This window comes from Mauremys reevesii, linkage group 8 (assembly GCF_016161935.1).
Source record: "Mauremys reevesii isolate NIE-2019 linkage group 8, ASM1616193v1, whole genome shotgun sequence".
NCBI classification, from domain to species: Eukaryota; Metazoa; Chordata; order Testudines; family Geoemydidae; genus Mauremys; species Mauremys reevesii.
Genome location: NC_052630.1, coordinates 106,155,966 through 106,175,811, shown reverse-complemented (window position 1 = coordinate 106,175,811; position 19,846 = coordinate 106,155,966). Strand labels below are relative to the sequence as shown.

The following is a 19,846-nucleotide window of genomic DNA, read 5'->3' as shown; positions in this document are numbered from 1 at the left end:
GAACATGGGTGAACAAAATTATTTTCCAACGTACAAATGTCTGTACTGGGTCAGGCCAAAGGTCCATCTAGCCCAGTAGCCTGTCTTCTGACAGTGGCTGATGCCAGATGATTCAGAGGGAATGAACAGAACAGGGCAATTTCAAGTGACTATCCCCTGTCATCCAGTCCCATTTCAGGCAGTTGGAGGCTTAAGGACATCTGGAAACTTAGGGACACCCAGAGCATGGGGTGGCATCCCTGACCGCATGGCTTGTAGCCATTGAGGGATCTATCCTCTGTGACCTTTTTAAAATCTGGTTTTACTTTTGGCCTTCACAACATCCCCAGGCAATGATTTCCACAAGCTTGACTGTGTTGTGTGAAGAAGTACTTCTTTATGTGTGTGCTGCCTATTCATTTCATTGGGTGACCCTTGTTTCTTGTGTTATGTGAAGGGGTAAATAACACACCCCTATTCATGAATGGCATAGAGAAAGTGATTTTATAGACTTCTATCGTATCCTTCCTTAGCTGTCTCTTTTCTAAACGTAAAGGTCCAGCCTTTAATTTCTCCTTGTATGGAAACTGTTCCTACCCCAGTCACTTGTGTTGCCCTTCTTTACCTGTTTCAATTGTAATATCTTTTCTGATATCGGTTATCAGAACTGGACAAAGTATCCAAGGCTTGGGCGTATCATGGGTTTCTATATTGGCTTTACAATATTTTCTGTTTTATCTGTTCCTTTCCTAGTGGTTCCTAACATAGTTAGCTTTTTTTCACTGCCGCTGCACATTGAGTGGATGTTTTCAGAGAAATATACAATATGACTTGTGGATATCCACACATGGTCTCTTTCTTGAGTGGAAACAGCTAATTTAGGCCACATCGTTTTGATGTATACTTGGGATATTTTCCAATGTGCATTACTTTGCACTTACCACATTGAATTCCATCTGCCATTTTCTTATCCAGTCTCCAAGTTTAGTGAGACTGCTTTGTAATTCTTTGCAGTCAGCTTTCAACTTAACTGTCTTGAGTAATTTCGTATTGTCTGCAAATTTTGCCATCTCGGAGTTCACCCCCTTTTCCAGATCACTTGTCAGTATGTTGAACAGCACTGGTCCCAGTACAGATCCTCAGGGAACCTTGGTGTCACTTCTCCATGGTGAAAACATGCACCCCTGCCTGTTTGTTTTTTTTCTTAGCTGAAATTACCCTATTAGGGAATGAAAACCATGTGAGACGCAAGATTCTCATCTGCATCAAACTAAACAAGTCGTCTGCTTGAACGTGCTTGTCTAAGTCTCCTATAGGTTATCAGACTGGAAATGCAGCTCAGTGTTTGAATCGAAGAAAGGTGCAGACTTCTTTGATGCATAACTTAGAATTCACCCAACAAGTGTTTTGTGCTATGCAAGTCGGTTCCTTTCTCCTTATTTCTTGAGTTTGCTCTTGTGTCCTAGCAAGGTGACCACCGCCTTCTTGCTGGTGAGCTATTCCATCCACTAGGGGACAGTGGAGAAGGTGCACAACTGGTGTCAAATGTCTGGGCTGCATAAAGCTTTTATTTAGCCCATGTGCTAGAAGTCACAGCCCCTGTGGGTAGAGAAGCTACTAAACCAGTGTAGCCTGCTTGTATTGTTTTCCTGCTTGCAGACAACCTGAAATAGCTCTAAGATGGGCTCTGGTTTTATTCCTCTTAAGGAGGTATTTTATCTTTATGCCTCAGTGTGATACCGGACATCGCAGATCTTTATATAACTCCCCCATGTTAGTTGTGCAGCTAGTTACAGTAACGTGTACACAGAGGGAATAACTGCATGTGAACATGGCCATATAAACAGTTGCTGGCGTCACTTTCCTATTTTTTACCTATAAACTATAACAACGCCCTTGGTCTTTGTACAAACCTCTGTTAGCACTGGGAGCACCCCATAGCATGGAGCACTTACGTCCTTAATGTTTGCTAAACCCTGAAGGTCAGGATTGCAAATGTAGCTCGGCCATCCACAAAATGAGAAGTAATATTGTTAACCAGGAGGGAGCAGACAGTCACGAGCAGGGCTGAGCTGTTCTAACAGAGGATGCACAGATAGCTTGTAGAGGGAACTGCCGGCAGTGAAGAGTGTCCTCAAATCCAGTCTGAAATAGTGGCAGGGAAGAGTGGAGTAACCACTTGCATAAACGCAAGAAATTAGGGCTTGTCTACATGGGGAAATAGCCTAGAAAAGCTATTGCCCTTTAAATTCACACCCCAGCTTGTTTTTCAGTAGACTAGTCCTTGGTTACATTATTTTCCCTTTCAAAGGTTGAATAGTTCAGAGAACTACTAATTCTCTCTACACAGATCTTTCTTTGGAATAGGTGCAAATGTATACACTGGGCTTAAACTACCTGTATTTTTAAACCAAAAACATTTGTGTATGTGCTTAAGACGTTGCTTTTTAATGCAGTATAAAGTGGTGATTGTACAACTTATTTCTCTAGAGTCCTTTTAGGTGCACAAGAACCAAGTCCTGTAACCCCCAGCCAGTGTCCTCCGTGCCCAGTCCGCCACTGTCTGCTATGTGAGAGAATAAGAGGTGCAGCTGGTTTTGGTGTGTCTAAACTCTAGTACTACAGCATAGTCCGCCATCTTTCCCTTAGCTGCAGCTGTCTGAGATGTGGCAGGCACTGGAGGATCAAATTTACCATTGAGGTAACTGGGTACCTCTCCTGTGAAGTTAGTGGGACTTGTGCCTGCCTACAGCAGACCTGAACGTTTGCCATACAGTTTACACAAGCACTCTTCACCATATTGCATGAATCACGTTCCCCCACCAAAGAAATGCCAGAGGTGGACTTAAGGTAATAAAAGGCATCCTGGAAAAATGTCATTGCCAGTACCCCATCTCTTTTCTATGCAAGTGCAAATGGGTCAGAACATTCATGGGATATTCCCTATTGCACAGATGGGGAAACTGAGGCAAAGATTTGTTTAAGATCACACAGCAATTCAGTAGCGAAGTAGGAAATAGAATCCGGGTCTCTTGCTGACTGGGATTATGCCTAATCCATCTGCCCACAATACCCCCACGCCGCTTCACTTCATTCCTCTGCTTATTTCCCGGAAACATGCTGGAGAGGGCTCCACTCACAGCCCAGTTGATTGTTGGCGATTTTTACAGAATGGGAGGCCTGCTGGGAAGAAGTGGCTCTGGAAAAGATTTAACAGGTGTGGGTAGTCAGCTGATCATGAACTCCCAGTGTGATGCTGTGGCCAAAAGCGCTAATGTGATCCTGAGATGTATAAACGGGAATCTTGAATAGGAGCAGAGAGGTTGTTTTCTCTCTATTTGACACTGGTGTGATCACTGCTGGACTCTTGTGTCCAGTTCAGGTGCCCACAATTCAAGAATGATGCTGATAAATTGGAGCGGGTTCAGAGAAGAGCCATGAGAATGTTTAAAGGGTTAGAAAACCTGCCTTGTAGCAATAGACTCAAAGAGCTCAATCTATTTAGCCTAACAGAGAAGGTTAAGCAGTGACTTGATTACAACCTATCTCCATGGGGAGCAAATATTAGTGGGCTTTTCAGTCTAGCAGAGAAAGGTCTATCATAGTCCAATGGCTGGAAGTTGAAGCTAGGCAAATTCAGACTGGAGATAAATGAGTAATAAACCATTAGAACAGTTTACCAAGGGTTTACCCAAGCCCGGCACTCAGGGCTGAAGCCTTTGGGCTTTGGCTTCAGCCCTGGGTCCCAGCAAGTCTAATGCCAGGCCTGGTAACTCCCATCACAATGGGGTCGTGACCTGCTTTGGGGTCCTGACCCACAGTTTGAGAACCACTGTGCTAGAGGATCACAATGGTCCCTGCTGGCTTTGCAATCTCTGAATTAATGTGAAGTTGGCACTTGATTAAGTGGTCTCTTCGTTTACTGAGATGGAAGGCGTGACGAACTGGGACTGTTCTTACTATGGTCTGTGAATGCTGAGTGTGGGGTGTTGGCCTGGGAGGACGATCTGCATTGGGGGATGGGAGACTGGCTGGAGGGAAGATGCCTGAGCATGTAACGTGAGAACCCAGGAAGGGGTTAGAGGCCAGGTGACACCTCTGCCCAGGAAGCTGAACAAAGGCTGGGGGAGGAGACGCTGGAGAGTGAGAGGGTTTCAGGAGGTGGCTGGGGAATGGAGGGAAGGACAGACGGGGCGCTGACCCCCTAAGGGGGCTGTGGTGCTCCTGGGACCCCAAGATGGACCTAACTGGGGAGGATCCTGTTGTCTGTGCCGGCAATACCTGATTTGGATTGTGTTCCTGGCATCTAAATAAACCACCTGCTTTACTGGCTGGCTAAGAGTCATGGTGAATCGCAGGAAGCTGGGGGTGCAGGGGCCTGACTGCCCCCCACTCTGTGACAGGAGGGTATACTGGAGAGACCGTCTCAGATCCAACATGTGGGTTTACAAGTCCCCAAAGAGGCTGGGGCTTGGAAATCTGGAATGGGACCAGGCTGGTGTTGCTACTGCAGCAGCAGCCTGTAGGGGGCACACTACCTATGCAGTTCCCCAAAGTCACACAATGTGTGTACCCTGTTGCAAACTGTAGGGGATGCTAGTTTATTAATAACAGAACCTTGCAATAGCCCTATACATGTACACAAAGCCTGGGAAAAGAGACAGCTGCCCTGAAATGCTCTATACTAGGAGCCAAATGGAAATATTTTATCTTGTTACCTTTAAATGTTTGTAGCTTTTAAATGAATGAGCCAGTTTTCTTCAAACATGGCTTGTTTTTTTGTAGATTTCATTGAGACTTTACAAAATCCCATTCGAAGACTCTGCCATATCACCTGTGTAGTGATATGTGGTTTGGGGGGTGGGTATTCCATGCTGTATGCTAGAAAAATAGCTCATTTTAAGCTCGGGGGAGGGGGGGATTTTCATCCTGAACTTTGCATTTCCAAATTTTGAAGGCTTGATTTCTCATCCGTGATCACTGTGTGATTTTCATGGAACTTGTTCTGATCACTACATCATCCCATTACAAAAACACCAAATCGCTTAAACCAGGTTAAAAAGTTTGTTTTTAAATATCATGTAATACGATCTGTGGGCTGTAATCGTTTGGTCTCGTTTTGGTTGTGAGGCTAGTGGGCGGGTGCATGTGCTCATGCTAGATAGTGGTCCCTTCTGACCTTACCCTCTCAAACCTAACAACTGCCTAGGCAGGCGTGAGGGAGGCGCAAGTCAGTCAAACGACGGCTCCAGCTGAAAGACTGAATGATTCAGACAAGAATCCCTCTTGCCCGTCTTATTTTAGCCTGACTGATCCCTGTGTGCCACACACATTTGATGTCCCTGAGTTTGTATTGTTGAAAACGATTGACATCTGCAATAAAGGATCACACAGCTGAGGCTAGGGAGAGATTTATTTACCCTCATGGGAGGCGTCTTGCAGCATTTTAAGTTTCCGGTATGAATATTTCTCCTGTGTCCCTCAGTTTGGTTCTTTGTCACCCACTGAATCTAACAGTTGGGCCGTGGCAACCGGAGGGATGTGTTGGGGAACTGGCGACGGGGCTTTCTGTAGAGCATGATCCTTATCGAACCCTTTGCTGCATTTGAGCTCATCACTCCAGTCTGGCTTCTGGCCCTAGGGACCTGCTCCAATGCCCACTGAGCCAGGGGGAGTCTTTCCCTTCATTTCAGGGGGTTTTGGATCAGGCCCTTAGCTGGCGGCACTATCCCACAAACTGCCAGGCCTAGAGGGCAGACGCCGGGGGCGCAGCTCGCACTGAGAGTGGAGTGACGAGGCACGCTGAGCTTGCTGCCTCTAGGCAGCCGACTGGTCAATGTCGATGCTCTCGTCGGAGGGCTGCCTCACTCGGATCTGGGGGTTCTCCTTCCGAGGCCCCTGTGAGGCTTCCAGCTGGCTGGGTATCTTGAGGCGGGTGCCGGGTGTGGGGGGCTCGCTGGCCTCATCTTCTGTCTCTTCCTCCTCGATGCGGCCCACCGATTCGGGGTCCTCGCCGCGGCGGGGGTTGGGAGAGGGAAAGCCGCCCTCGCCCCTCAGGCGCAAAAGGTGGTGGTGGGCCCGGTTGCTCCTCCCGAAATTCTTCAGGCTGACGGCGGGGGAGGCGGCTGCGGTCAGGAAGCGGTTGAGCAAGGGCGTGTGCATGCGGGGCAGGCTGGGGGAGGCCTCCACCTGCTGGCTCTGCTCCGGGTCGTCGCTCATCCTGGGGAAGGAGTGTGGGATTAGGGCACAAGCTCTGTGTTTGGCAACTGGAGCGAGGGCTGCTGTCGCCCCTCGCCTCACAAACCAAGTTCCCAAACACAATTGAACGGGGTTAGCGTAAGAAAAATTGTTACTCGAAGTAGCCCCGTCTCCCTCACAGACCTGCTCCTGTGCATCCTGGAGCCAGAGCTGCTGCCTAGGCGGCGGTTTTTACTCCTGTTAGCTCAACGCTGAGGGAGCTGGAGTCTCTTTTGGCTCATGCATCATCAAGAGTGAGACGCTCCCAGTGCAGAGCCAGATGATTCTGCACCAAGTTTGCTTGGTAAAGTAAGATGTTTTCCCTGACTACAAGCCCTGCAATCTCACTGCAGGCTGGGTTCTTCCCAGTTCATGCAGCTTGGTAAATAATTCAGGTTATTCAGGCCAGAGTCTTCCCTCACTTACCCTAGTGCACCCAATTGTCTTCATGTTCTGCCCTCAATTACCCCTGCAGACAACAGGGTTCACTTAGGTGTAACTAAGGGCAGAATTTGACCTGCAGATCTTTATAAATGGATGAGGCACAAGCTAGAACTCCCCACCCCCCAGCTTGCCTCTTAGATTCCAGGATCAGTCTGTGACACAAGCAGTTATTAGAAAAATCACCTTCCTACTTGTAAACTGAGTAAATCTGATCTGGTGTGACTGAGAGGCAAGAAAGAGGAGCCCGCAGGGCCCTTTTTAGAGTGACTTTTCAGGTCCAAACCACCCTTCAGAGCAATCCCAGAGGCTCTCGGCCATAGCTGCTGCTTCAGGAAAGCTGCTGTTTTCGTTCTGAATGATCCCGCTGCCCTTACCGCATATCGAAGGTGGATCCCAGGAAGGAGGGCTTCAAGGTCTCGGCAGCTGTGGCAATGGTGTAAGGCGGCTGAGCTGTGGATTCATTCCAGTATTTGTCCTTCCCTGTTAGAGGCAGGTTCTGGTACATGTCATCCACGGAGAGCAGGGACACCTAAGGGCGGCAAAGGGCAGGCTCAGCTTCAAAAGGAGGAACAGAGCATGCCACAGACTGGTTGGGTCTTTAAGGGGAGTGGGGCGCAGTCTTGCCTGTGAGGGATCAGCTGATCTGATGCTCTGGCATCAGGGGTTTCAATTCAGTTATCAGAGCCAGCTGGGGAAGCATCGGTTGATTTCCAGAAAGGGCTAGGGGGGTAGGCCTGGGAGCAGGCCAAACCCTAGGCAGGTGGCCTGGAGAGAGTCTGGGAATAAGGATCTAGATTGGGGGAAAGACTCCAGGGAGGGAGGCCTGAGGAGCAGCAGCTCAGGTAGGAGCTGGGCATCCCGGGAGGAAGCAGGGAGGGTCAGCACTCAGCAGGCGGAAGGGGATCGCAGGAGGGGCAGAGACCCTTCTATTTTGCGTATCCCTTGGGATTATTGTCTGTTTGTTAGCAGTGCCCATGCGGGGGTGCTGCGAGAGAAGGCAGGCCACGAGGGTGACCCTGACACATGTTTTGTGCATCGAAGGCAAAACTCCCCCTCACTCCAGTGAGGATGTTGCCTGAGTATAGAGTCAGACCTGGAGGCTGCATTCGCACAGGGTCTCATCCTGTACCCACTCCAGCCAAAGGCAGTGGGGGCAGAACTGGGCACCAGGGAGAAGCGTTCTGTGATGGAACAATCCTCCGGCTCCACACTTTCCTAGCGTTTCTCCTTTATTTGTTTCCATTTCTCCTGTGGATTTTTTTTATAGCTGGTGCATGGTGCAGCCTAATTAATCCCAAAGGCTGATGTCTGCCACCCACCGCATGGGTGTTAGCAGCGCTAGCTTCTCCCTGTCACACGGGCACCATCCCCTGGGGCTCAGCTTCACCCCTGTTCTGGAGAGATCCCAAAGTTGAAGTTTAGATACAGCCCATTCATTCTGTGTCTTCTCCACTGCAATGCCAATGAGGATCACTTGTGATGTCAGTTTTGTGATGTGGACATCTGCCTGCTGAGAGCCCCAGTTCACTGGATCTAGGAACCTCAGAACGCCTATACAAGGGCTGGATTTGAATCTGACTTGGAGGCAAAAGGCTCCCTGTCCTGCCCCTAATCCTGGCCTGTAGCATCTCTGTGCAGCCCTGATTATTCCAGTTTGATGGAACAGCCCCCGAGGCATTGAAGACGTGCTTCCGGCCAGCACACCTGTCTCTACACCACAGCCCCTTTGGAGGGACGGGACGCACCTGCAAGTTCCTGTCAATCAGCTTGTTAGTTTCAAAGTCGTCGTCGTCCTCTCCAAATGGGTTAATGATCTGTTCTGCGACCTGGAGAATGAAGGGAGAACACCCCATGAGACACACGCACTCAGACACCAGGCTAAGGGGTCTCTGATGCTTGTGAAACACGCTGCACTGCAAGCTGTTACTATGATGGCCACTGGCGCATTAGGGGCTGCGTAGTGTGTATGCTGTCCCTTACCCATACCCATATCCATACCCCGTCCCTTCCCCAAGGAGATCATAGTACAAATGTGGATGAGGATGTGGACTATGCATCTGAATACACCAGTCTCAGAGCCATGGGCACTTGCTTTCTGATCTTTTCTGTTTCTCCTCATTTCGGTGGTGGATTTTCACTTGCAGGCTTTACCGAAAAGGAGCCTCTTAAGCAGGGATTTGCAGCCCTGGAGGCCTCTGGTTGCCCGCAGAAGAGGTACAGATGGGAAGTGGTGCTGTAATCTTCCCTGATGCTGAGACACATCTGCCCTGAGCTGGAGAGTCCCCTTCCAGGGCAGAGAGGGGAGCTCAGTCCCAGGGGCCCATTCTGTCATTGCTCAAAGGTCCACAAGAGGGGGCCAGTCAGAGAGAATTAAGTTGCGTGAGGAGGACACTTCTCCCACTAGGTATTGGGCCAAGATCCCAATTCATCTCTCACTGAGTCCGTCAGATTGGAAAGACTCACTCCCCTGGGTTGCATCCACACCTGTGACTGCGAGACACAAGCTCATTGCTGCCAGTTGGCAAAGGGTTCACAGCTCGGTGTCAGCAACTCCTAACGGCTGAAACACTCGCTGCGCCTAACAGATCGCTTTCATAGGATTTAGCCCTAAACTACGGGGCCTTGCAGGGCCGTCCCTAGCCATTTGGGTGCCCTATGCAGCCCCCAACCCCCCCCCCCAAGGTCTGGGAGGCAGAAGCTGTGGGGGGCAACTTTTGGGGGCCCCACAGGCCCAGAGTGGCCCGGAGGACTGGGGGGGGCAGGTAAGAGGCAGGGTGGAGGGAGTTGTCCAGGGCCCCACAACCCCCTAGGGACAGCCTGCCCCTTGCAGGGGGGGGGCAGCCAAGGGATAGGGCTGGTCACTGGGGTTGGTGCTGCCACGTATGCAGCACACAGCTGCCTAGGGCACCATGAAATTTGGGGCAATTTGGTGCCCCAAATTTCATGGTGCCCTAGGCAGCTGCGTATGCCTAAGGATGGCCCTAGGGCCTTGCAAGGTCTCCAGTGAAAGCCAGGATCATGTTGGTCATTCATATCACTGTGAAATACATATACTGATGCGATTTTAATCATTGTGCCTATATACTGCAAATCTGACCTGGTCACGCTGGGAAATATCGCTGAAAATGAGAAACTACTTTAGACAAGGATGTGAGCTGTTAAAGTTAAGTTTTGACTCTGCTAAGCCTGTTATCCTGCTGTTTTCCGCGTAAACGTCCTGCTGCTAATATTCTTGCTCATGACTCTCTTTGGACCTCGGGTCTTTGCCAATAAACGTATTTGTGTTAGAAATAACTCGTAGTGTCAGGTGAAGTGCGACTCCTCCCTGGATTCACCGAGGTGACGCGCGCACTGTTCTCTTTCCGGACAGCGAGCCTGGCGCCTAGGAGCGTCCGGGGCAGGTGCTGCACGCTGCGAGGAGCACCGTGAGGACTTGGGGGTGGCTGTGTGTAACTTAGCACGAGCCTGCACAGAGAGGGTGAGTCTGCAGAGACCCAGAAGCAGGGGCTTGCGGGGCCAGAGGTTGTTGGTTTCAGGGAGCTGAACCCCGGCAGAGACAGACAAAGCTGCTTCATGCTAAGGGCAGGCAGTGGGTGCCCCTGGGGAGCGTCACAGTGACCTAGAAGTGAAGGGCCCCTCATTGATTCCCCTGACATCCCCCAGTGCCCCACGTCGTGTTCACAGGGGGGATAGGGGCTGCATGGGAGTCTGACAACCAGGGGCAAGGTCAGATCTCCCACCTCGCTGGTGCCCAGCAGGGTCCTGCGCCAGGAACGTGCTCACCTTCAGCCAGCCGGCATAGAAGAAGAACTGCAGGAGGGTGGTGAGAGGGACGTACAGATCCAGATCCCGGTCCTGATCCTGCTCTGGGTCCAGGGGCTCCAGAAACTGCCGCCCGATCACACAGAAGGCGAAGAAGGAATAGACAGCGATTGTGACTACCTGCAGCAGAGGCACTCCGTTAGCCAGAGCCGGGTGGGGAGGAGCCGCTGGCTAGTCCCAGTGCACATGGGAAATCCTAAAGCGGGAACTACTGCTTTGGAAAATGAGACTAGACAGAGTTTGGCAGACGGAGATCGATGAGAGTAACACTGATATCCCACCACTGGTGAGCGTGAAAGAGTCTGTGGCACGTCTCACAGGAGTAGCTGTGCTGTGTAAGTTGGTATCCTGGCCAAATTCCGACTCGGGGTGATTCCATGCTGCCGCTCTACACTCTTCCTACAGTTTCATTAGGAAACGGGATCCTTCTTCCCTCCCTGTTTGAACCCCCCCTTGTCCAATGTTGCTGTGTGCTGTTAAATAGCTGCTGCACCCCACCCCAGAGGTGGATGCAGTGTAGTGGTGGGTGAAGTGCCAAGTGCTTTGGGATGAAAAGTGATAGAGAAATTCAAGTTGTATCTAGGAAGACATGGATCTACCTCACCATGGGTCAGCCCCCAGGGCCCCACAAGTGCTCTGAAGATGCTGCATGTAAAAGGTAATCTCTACCCTGTAGAACTAGCCTGAAGCGGCTTACATGTGAAGGGTGTTTGGTTGGCAGGGAAGGGAGCTGTCACTTTGATTCCCTTGCTGAGATGGGGCAGGCTGGAGGGGTCAGTTTCCATGGGCCATGTGGTTCCCACCTCCGGATCCCAGTGGAGGGTTGGGAATGGAGGGTGAGCTGAAGGCCGGGCGCTCACTGACCTGTGTGTACACCAGTGGGATGCTGATCCAGTCGTAGTGGAACAACATGCTGCATTTGGCACGGTACAGATTCAGCTCCTACGCAGAGAGGGGAAAGGGGGGGTTATCACCTGGGTGACAGCAGCCTTGGACAAGCTCCCCCCACCAGCAGCTGACACCCCAGATCCCAGCAACAAGCCCCCAGTGCCACATCCCCTCCCATCCCTTGACCTTCCAGTCCCCCCCAAACTTACATCTATGAGTAAGCGGAGGGCCACGTCGTCCCTGACCCGCCCATCTCGCCTCGCCTGGGCAGCCAGGTTGGTGAACCACACGCAGGGGATCCAGTACTTGTTAAAGTCCGAATGGAGGCTCTCAAACTTCTTGCGCTCTTCCTGTGTCATGAAGCCTGCAGCGTGGGAGATGGCAGGTAGGGTAGAGACTCAGGGTCCCTTTTCCAACCCCTTGCTTGGCCCCTGCTCGGCACTGGTGAGAGGGACCAGGCTGTCTGGCCTGGTTGCAGCAGCCCTCAATCCTCAGAACAGATACGGTGCGGGCAGCAGCAAGGCAAGCTCCCCACACGGTGCCCCATCAAGGTGCACCCATCTTGAGATGGGGGACACCCTCTCCAGGAGACAGATCAGTCTCCATGACCCACTCAGTCCTTGATCTCTCTGCTTGATCTCTCAGCGGGATGCTGGTGTACTGGGCCCACCACTGGTTCACCATCAGCGTGACGTAAAAACCTTGATCTCTCTGCCAGCAAGGGAGTTGGTTGTGTGGGGTGGGTTTTGTGATGGGCACCCCTGTTCTTATCAGGAAGTGGATTGAGACCAAAGCTCATTTCACACAGGCCACCAGGCAGCCATCAGCTGATAGCAACTCCCAGTTACTATAGACTTGGGCTGGATCTGAGCTCACAGATTCCAGACCCCTGGAGAAATGGCCCCTAGAGTCTACGTTCAGTGGCAGGAGTAGGAGACTCCAAGGCCACCACTGAGCACATCATGGCCTGCTGCTGGGATAGGCTCAGGAGTGACCACGCTCTTATGCCTGGTGGAGAACAGGCACCATGGCCTCAGCTGGGATTGTAGCAGGGGAGGCTGATTCCCAGCAGGAGCACCGAGATTTCCAATCCCACCCTGAAATCCTGGCCCCGTGGAAGTCAAGGCGAGTTTTGCCATTAACTTCTGCCAGGCCCCACCCCCTCCCCATTGCTCCCTGGGCTAGCAGGGGCGGGGTGCCCCTGTGGCTAGCATTCTGCTCAGCCACGTGGGGCACTGGGTTCAGCTTCCAGTCCCTGCTTGCTCCGAGTCTGCAGCTGCCGCAGAGACTGCCTTGCATTGCTCCAGGCTGCTGGCAGGAGTAAAATCAGGCCTCATGAGGGTACAAAGCAGAGGGAGAAGTGGGTCCCTCGGGATGGGAGGGGGACAGGAAATTGTCCGTGCAAGAAAACACCCTGCCAAGCTAGGCTTTCCCTGGACACTGACCTTAACTTCAGCCTTGGCTGCGCCTTAGGCAGATAGTTGCTGGCTGTAGCCTGGAAACTAACCAACGCATCAGTGCTCTGCTCAGGCCCTGAGATGAGCTCACCTGCTTCTACCAAATGGTCCATGGTTGGAAACCTCTTGAGCACCCTGGTGCTGACAGAGCGCAGGATGAGCACGGAGGATAAGTTGGCGTAGCGGATGAGCGAGCGCCGCAGGATCCTCCCCTTTTCATCCTTCCCGTGGACGGTGCTGGAGATGACGCACATCAGCTGGTCAGGCAGCGGGATGCTGGTGTACTGAGCCCACCACCGGTTCACGATCAGCGTGACGTAAAAACCTGCCCAAGGAGACAGCCCACGGGGGCACGGTTATTAGCTGGGGAGGCAGCTGCAGCTGAGCATCGGAGGCCCAGCAATGAGCGAGACAGGAGCAAACAGGTTTGTTAACTAGGGATGGCGTCTGGTGACGTGCAGGTTGTGCTGAGCGTGAGGGGCCGGCAGAGCTGCAGTGGCGGACGTTGCTGTGTTGCCTTGTCTAGATGGGATGTGAGCTCACATGTGCTAACGGACAGGTTTTAAAAAAATAAGTGCAGACAAGGCTCATGGGGCCCCATTTCCAAAGGAATCTAGGCACCTAGCGAGACTGACAAGTGCTTCTGAAAATCCCACTAGGTCCCTCTCTCAAGCTCTTTGAAAATCTGGCCCATTGCCTTCAACAGCCGCTAAACTGGGTGAGTGAAAACCTATCCCTCCTCCACTAGCCTTAACGTGACCCGTTCAGCATGTCTGAGGCCTTCACCCTAGAAGACTTCTCCAATGCATTAGTTGGAAGGTGTTAGCCCGCATGTTAACATCAGCCCTTTGAATCCAAGTCTAAGCCAAGCCTGAGCAACAGCAGGGCGAAAACTCTCTTTGTTCCCCCTTCACGTAAGAACCAAAAGGTCCACACGGAAGCCAGGGCAAAGCAGACCTCGCATAGCTCATATTCCCAATGCAGAAACAAAGCTGGCGTTTGGGGGCGGGGGCAGGGCCAAGAATGCTCCACCCTTTCTACACACTGTAAAGAAGAGAGAGATTTTCTCCTCGGCAGGCAGGAGACCTGTCAGTTTCCGCCTGTGACAACGGTACCAGGACTCTGATCACTGGACCACCAATTAATTCCATCGCTCTGGCAAAGCTGGGCCTAACGGGGGATGGGCAGGAGATCACGACAAGGCTAATTAACCCATGAGCCCAGAAAGTAGAAGAGGCACGGGAAGGGAAGAGCAGGGGGATAGACTAGAGCAGAGAGAAGCATCATGACTGACCCACCCACCTACCCACTCCCAGAGCCAGAGCCCTCTGCCTCTCAGAAACCTTCTATCTCCCCCCTCCATGGCTGTGTGTGCTAAGGGTTGCATGCAGCTGTAAGTACAGAGCTGCACAAGTTTGTAAGGTTGGTGGGGAGACCACTGTATATAAATTGCACAACGTAGGTAAGCAGAAGACGGGCTTCGAGCGGTTCGTGGCTAGAAAAGAGACAGGAGTGGGAAGACACCCGGTCACCATGTTTGTCTGGTTTCTGTGGGAGACGGATTTCTCTGTGGCAGGAGAGATAAAGAGGAGCTGAGCTGTTTGGAGGGACATTGTGCTTTTCCTTTGACTCATTTCCCCTGGCAATAGCGGAAGGCTCAGGGCTGACATCCGATAACCTACAGCTGGGCTTGAATGAACAGCTCAAGCATTTAGCCAGACTCTGGCTGAATTCCTTAGAAGAGATTTTGTAAAGAGCAGTGAAAAGACCGGAATCCCTGAGGGAACAGCTGGTAGATCCATCAGCTGATCCCTTTCAGGGATGCTCAGACAGGGTGAAATTAATTCACCCTGTTGGTGCGCACACCTTGTGCCAGCCAGCTCTCTGCACAGGGGTGAATATCAGGCCTGGGCACCAGGGGGCAGCCCGAGGGCAGGCAGCCACCCGAGCTCATCAGGTTAGCTGCTGCAGGAGTCACCTCTCAGAAAGGAGCAAAGAAGTTCCTCATTTCTCCTGCACAAGGGAGGGGCAGGGGGCCACTAAATAACGTGCCAGTCACCTGTCAGAGATAAGCCCGTTCCCAAGGCACAGCGGGGTGGGGAGAGCTGGTCAGGGGCGCCACTGCATTCCCACAAACACCTCCCAGCAGGGGAAGCTTTGGCTGGGCGAGGGCTTCTTTTATCCGGGAAATGTCTAATCATTAACCCCTCGCTCCCGTTCTCCAGTCTCCCCACTCCTGCTCGGTGCCCCCTCCCACCCCGCCCTCCTAGCCGTGCCCTCTGCTCACACATACAACCGTCTCTCACGTTTTTGCAGGACCTCTCCTCCCCAGAGGATCCTAAATGTGCTGCACTTATCCACAGGGGTCGCTGAAATGCAGCCACCTCTGGGGCAGAACAGCAGTGCTACATAACAGCTCAGCAGAGCACGTGAAGGAGAATGCTGCAGGGGGACTAGAGAGGCCGAATGGACTGTAGTGGGAGGAAGTTTGGTCAAGTGGCTGGAGGCAGGATGCCTGGGTTCTAGCCCTGGGTCTGCCTCTGATATGCTGTGCCGGGTGCTCGGTTTGCTCGTCTGTAATATAATGGGGATGATAGTGCTGCCCCTCCTGTGGCAGGTGCTTTGAGATCCTGGGGTGAAAGGTGCAAATGATTATTGTCACCTGAACTGGGCTAACTGCCCATGTGTTTCTGGGGCCTGGGGCCAAAGAATCAGGGTCCCTTCCATGACTCATGCCCTGGCCCACCTGATCCATTCGCTCCAGCCTTAACCGGGCACTAAGGACGGAAAAGAAAGAGGGAGACCCAGGAGGGGGCACTTTACCCAGGACGAAGGACATGGGGATGAGGTCCGTGGAGCGGTTGCAGTACTGAGCCACTTTCACATAGACCCGCTTCTGCTCTTCAGTCAGCAGCCGCCTGCAGGGACACAAAGGGCCGGGATCAGGCGCTCACCCCGGTGTGCGTTATTGCCTGGAACCTCCAACTCCTCTGTGCTCATCTTCAGATTCCCCTTCCTCTCACTGCCCCTTCACAGGAGCGCTACCTCCTCCCTGCTCTCTCGCTCCCCCAGTGACCCTGTGATGGATGGCTCCCTGTGGTATATTTCTTAAAGAGTTTCCACTCCAGCTGTCACGTGCCAAGCCAGGGATCTTTCACTGATGGGGCCCTGCAGGATCTCTCCAGTGACAGGTTTTCCCTGAGACTAGTATTTCCAGATGTTTTCCAGTTAAGTGGATGGATACTCTAATGGCAGGCACTGTCCATCAGCAGAAACGGGGTTAATAAAAGAGATGCAGCAACCGCAAGTGGGTAAAGGACACAGGTATTTCCAGCAAGTCCGTGTGCAAGTGAAACAGACTGACTGCTGCACGAGAAGGAACAGCCTACTACTGCTGCTGGCTCATGAAATCAATCCTTCTCCATAGGTCCTGGGTTCTGTCCCTGGAGTGTGGACAGCCCATGTGGGGAAGCCGTTCCACATACTCACCGGTAAGTGATGCTCAGCATCGCGTACAGCATGACAAAGACAAGGAACTCCTTGTAGAGCAGTTTGTAGATGCTCCCCTTCCACCTGAAGAGCAGCTTGGAGAAGCCCCCGAACTGGGCATTGGCCACCTTCAGCGTGTAGGAGACTGTCATGGCTGCCTGCCTCCGCCCCCTCCGGGCTGCAGCGGGGAGAGACGGCGTTAGAGTGAGATTCCCCCTCCGCCTCGCTGGAGCTCCACTTGTGAGTAGGAAGCTCTGCTGTCTCAAGTGCCCGGGCTGGAGGTCAGAGACTGAGCCTGAGCCCACTTCGGGCCATCAGGCTGGGGTCCAGCGGCCAGACGCATTTCCAGTGCAGGCCTCATAATCATCCATGGCCGCAGACGCCAACTGCGAGCCATGCTCGTTCAGCCACCAGGGGGCAGGCGTGCGCCTCGATGCACACCACGCGACACACCCCATACAGTGGGTGGCGCATGTGTAAGCCCTGCTAGGCGCACACGTCTCTGTCGCCCTCTAGTGGTTGTTCCACATAAGAGGCTAAGAATCTACTACATCTTTTAGCTCAGGTGGTAGAGGCTCATGCTGAGGGTCCTGTGTTCCATCCCTGGTGATGACCCACCATGATGTTGGTGGGGAAACCATACATGTGCAAGAGCATGCACACCCAGAGCAACAACTGTTACTAGATGGCACCAGCTGATCGATACCCAGGTGAGTGCACACACCTGCACAGCAGTACCTGTTGTTAGCAGACAGTACCAGCTGAGCAGATGCATCTCTTCATAAGGCCAGTTTTATTAGTACAGATTGGTTCCAATTCAGCCCAGCTGTGATCAGATACAACTGGGCTGCGCTCAGTGGAGTTACAGCCACTCACCCCATGTAACACGGCTATAATAGATAGCGCCAGGCTGCAGCCTGGCCATTATTGAAGTGACACTCTCCCTGCTTCACATGTAAACCCACAGCTGGTGCAGGGCCTGGTTTGGAGGGAGGCTGGCGGGCACAGAAGCCCTTACTCAGGGGGGTCTCGCTCTGGGGAATACCCATGCCGTATGGTGCAGTTGGGTGAACACCTGCTCTTCAGGCAGGGTAAAAGTCAGCCCCTGCCTGGGATGGTTTAGCACTATCCAGGGAAGGGAATGCAGCCCAAACAAGGTGGTGATCCCTCCATCTTCCCACCTTGCTTCCCAGAGTCCCTCTTAAAACCATTTAAGGAAAACAGTGCAGCTTTGGCTCAGACACTAGCATGGAGAATACACACGATTTGTTTCTGTTCCAAGAGCCGGTTAGTGGTAACAGCTGATTCTCCCACACGCTCCCCTACAAGACTCTGCTAGTCCAGAACTACTTCAAGGGTGACATTCACAAATGAACAGCCTTCGGACCCCCCGCTCCTACCCACACCAGTTGCTGCTCCCCTTGATGGGAGAACCTCTTACCTGCACCAGGAGTCCAGCCTGTCCCTTTTTGTTCCACCAGCGTCCAGGCAGCGACAGAGCCTTTACGTTCTCCCTTTAAATACCTCCCCATGGCTCATAAACCGCATTCCTCAGGGTGATGGATTGGGGGTTATCGCCAGGCAGAGAACAGGGAACTCACAGGGAGGGTCACACCAGTCATGCCTCTTCCGGCTGTAGAGTTGTGTCCTGAATTTAACTGAGCCCCTCTGGCGAGGTATAGCCAGCGCTCTGCCTCACAACAGTCCCAGATTGTCCTGCTGTCCTCACGCAGGCCTGCCTGGCACATGGCACATGGCCACTAACATCAAATGGGCATTGCCTGCTAACTCCCCTTGTAGCAGAGATTCAGGAGAGATCCATGCACAGATGCATCCTGGGCTTCCTGCCAGGAGCAGGGACCTCTGGGTCATTTCCACACATGAAGTGCTGCACTGTGGGATGGCGTTGGGAGGACCAGCTGATCCTAATGCAGAGGCAATGCTTGTAGCTTCCATCCATGCTGGAGGGAAACCGTGGCAGATGGCTCTGGTTATAGGGAACCCAGGCCTGGAAAATGCCTGATTTTGATTGCATGTGGCAGGCCGTGGTGTGCAGATAGTGCTTGCTCAAGACTTCCAAGCAGGGTCATGCAGAGAGAGATCAGGCTGCTGCTCTGTGCCACTCTTTGCTCCCATAAGATTCAGCAGAATTTAAGATTTGGATTGTTTTTTTAAATTAAAGTTTCTAGCCTTTCTTGTTGCAAAGAAACCTTGTGAAGGTAACCTGACACCCCCTCCCGTCTGCAAGGAGACAGAGACAATGGTTCTAAGGGCGTGAATGTGGGTTTATTCTGGAGCCTAACGACAACAGTGAACATTGGAACATTAACACTTTCATTGCTGACTATCGTAGCCGAAGCATCCAGCTCCTCTGGGGCTGTGATGGATTTTGGGGTTAGGAGCAGAGCTGGAGTAGGTGACCAGCCCAATTTCCCTCCTACTCTGAGCCCTGGTTTTAAGCAATGATTTAAAATTGTGCCAGTTTAACCTAAACTGAGCATTTCAATTGATTTCATTCAACTACTACAAACCTCTTATTCCAGGCCAACCGTCTCGTGGTTGTTGCTGTTTGGTTTTTGTGTTAGCTCAGGGGTTCTCAAACTTCACTGCACCGTACCCCCTTTCTGACAACAAAAATCACTACCTGACCCCAGGAGGTGGGGACCGAAGCCTGAGCCCCACCACCCCAGCTGGAGGGTGGGGACAAAACCATAGCCCCTGGGCCTCAGCCCCAGGCAGGGGGCCTGTAACCCTGAGCCCCCACCAAGGGGGGAAGTCCTCAGGCTGGGCTTTGGCCCCGGGCAGTTGGGCTTGGCCCTGGGCCCCAGCAAGTCTAATGTCAGCCCCGGCACCCCCATTAAAATGGGGTCGTGAGTGACCCACTTTGGGGTCCCCACCCACAGCCGGAGAACTGCTGTATCAGTTTAATTCAAGTGCGAACAGGAAGAAGCAAAAGCAAAATAAGTCCCTCTTATACTGAAGTAATTGTGTCCACACATGGCTTAAAAATGAGCTCAGCTAAACCGACAAGGCCCTCGAGAGAGAACATGCTAGCAGCATCCACAGCGTTAGCGCTAAAGCACTAGGGCGTATTCTTCCTCAGCGTTGCCAACTCTCATGATTTTGTCAGGAGTCTCATGACAATTCTTGTTTTCCTTAAAGCCCCAGCGCCTGGAGTCAGGTGGATCTGTGATGGTTTCCACCTCCATTCTTTAAGAAAAAGTAACTTTTTAGCCCTCGTGGCTGAGGAGAAAGCTTCAAAATGTGACCCCCAGCACACCCTAAAGGCTCAAAAAGCAGAAGGCAAATAAAACAAACCCCAAATTGATTATTTTTACATAATCTCATGATTTTAAAGCCAATCTCATGATTTTTGGTGATCTCAATTCACTTCCCTTCCCTTCACTGAACATAGGAGGAAAAACTCCAGCCAACCTTTCCACTTCTCTACCCAGGAACCCTGAAGGCATTGGATTCTTCTGCACTGTGCTGGGGCAGCCTGGCCTTTTAAGAGCTGGACCAGGCCTGTG

General features: G+C 52.2%; 1 protein-coding gene across 2 annotated transcripts; it reads right to left on the bottom strand.

Moving 5' to 3' along the window:
* Nucleotides 1–4,840: 4,840 nt before the first annotated feature.
* On the bottom strand, nucleotides 4,841–19,760 carry BEST4 (bestrophin 4). 2 transcript variants are annotated; one of them, XM_039485221.1, is made up of 10 exons: nucleotides 17,758–17,791; nucleotides 16,317–16,494; nucleotides 15,651–15,745; nucleotides 12,919–13,152; nucleotides 11,580–11,734; nucleotides 11,347–11,424; nucleotides 10,444–10,602; nucleotides 8,406–8,486; nucleotides 7,035–7,189; nucleotides 4,841–6,199 (listed from the first exon to the last, which is right to left on the bottom strand). In XM_039485221.1, exons 2-10 carry the CDS (start codon nucleotides 16,466–16,468, stop codon nucleotides 5,797–5,799), a joined length of 1,512 nt encoding a protein of 503 aa, XP_039341155.1. In that variant the 5' UTR covers nucleotides 16,469–16,494; nucleotides 17,758–17,791; the 3' UTR covers nucleotides 4,841–5,796. The 2 variants fall into 2 exon arrangements, with proteins under 2 accessions (XP_039341155.1, XP_039341156.1); XM_039485222.1 differs by lacking the exons at nucleotides 16,317–16,494; nucleotides 17,758–17,791 and adding an exon at nucleotides 19,752–19,760.
* Between the last annotated feature and the right edge of the window lie 86 nt (nucleotides 19,761–19,846).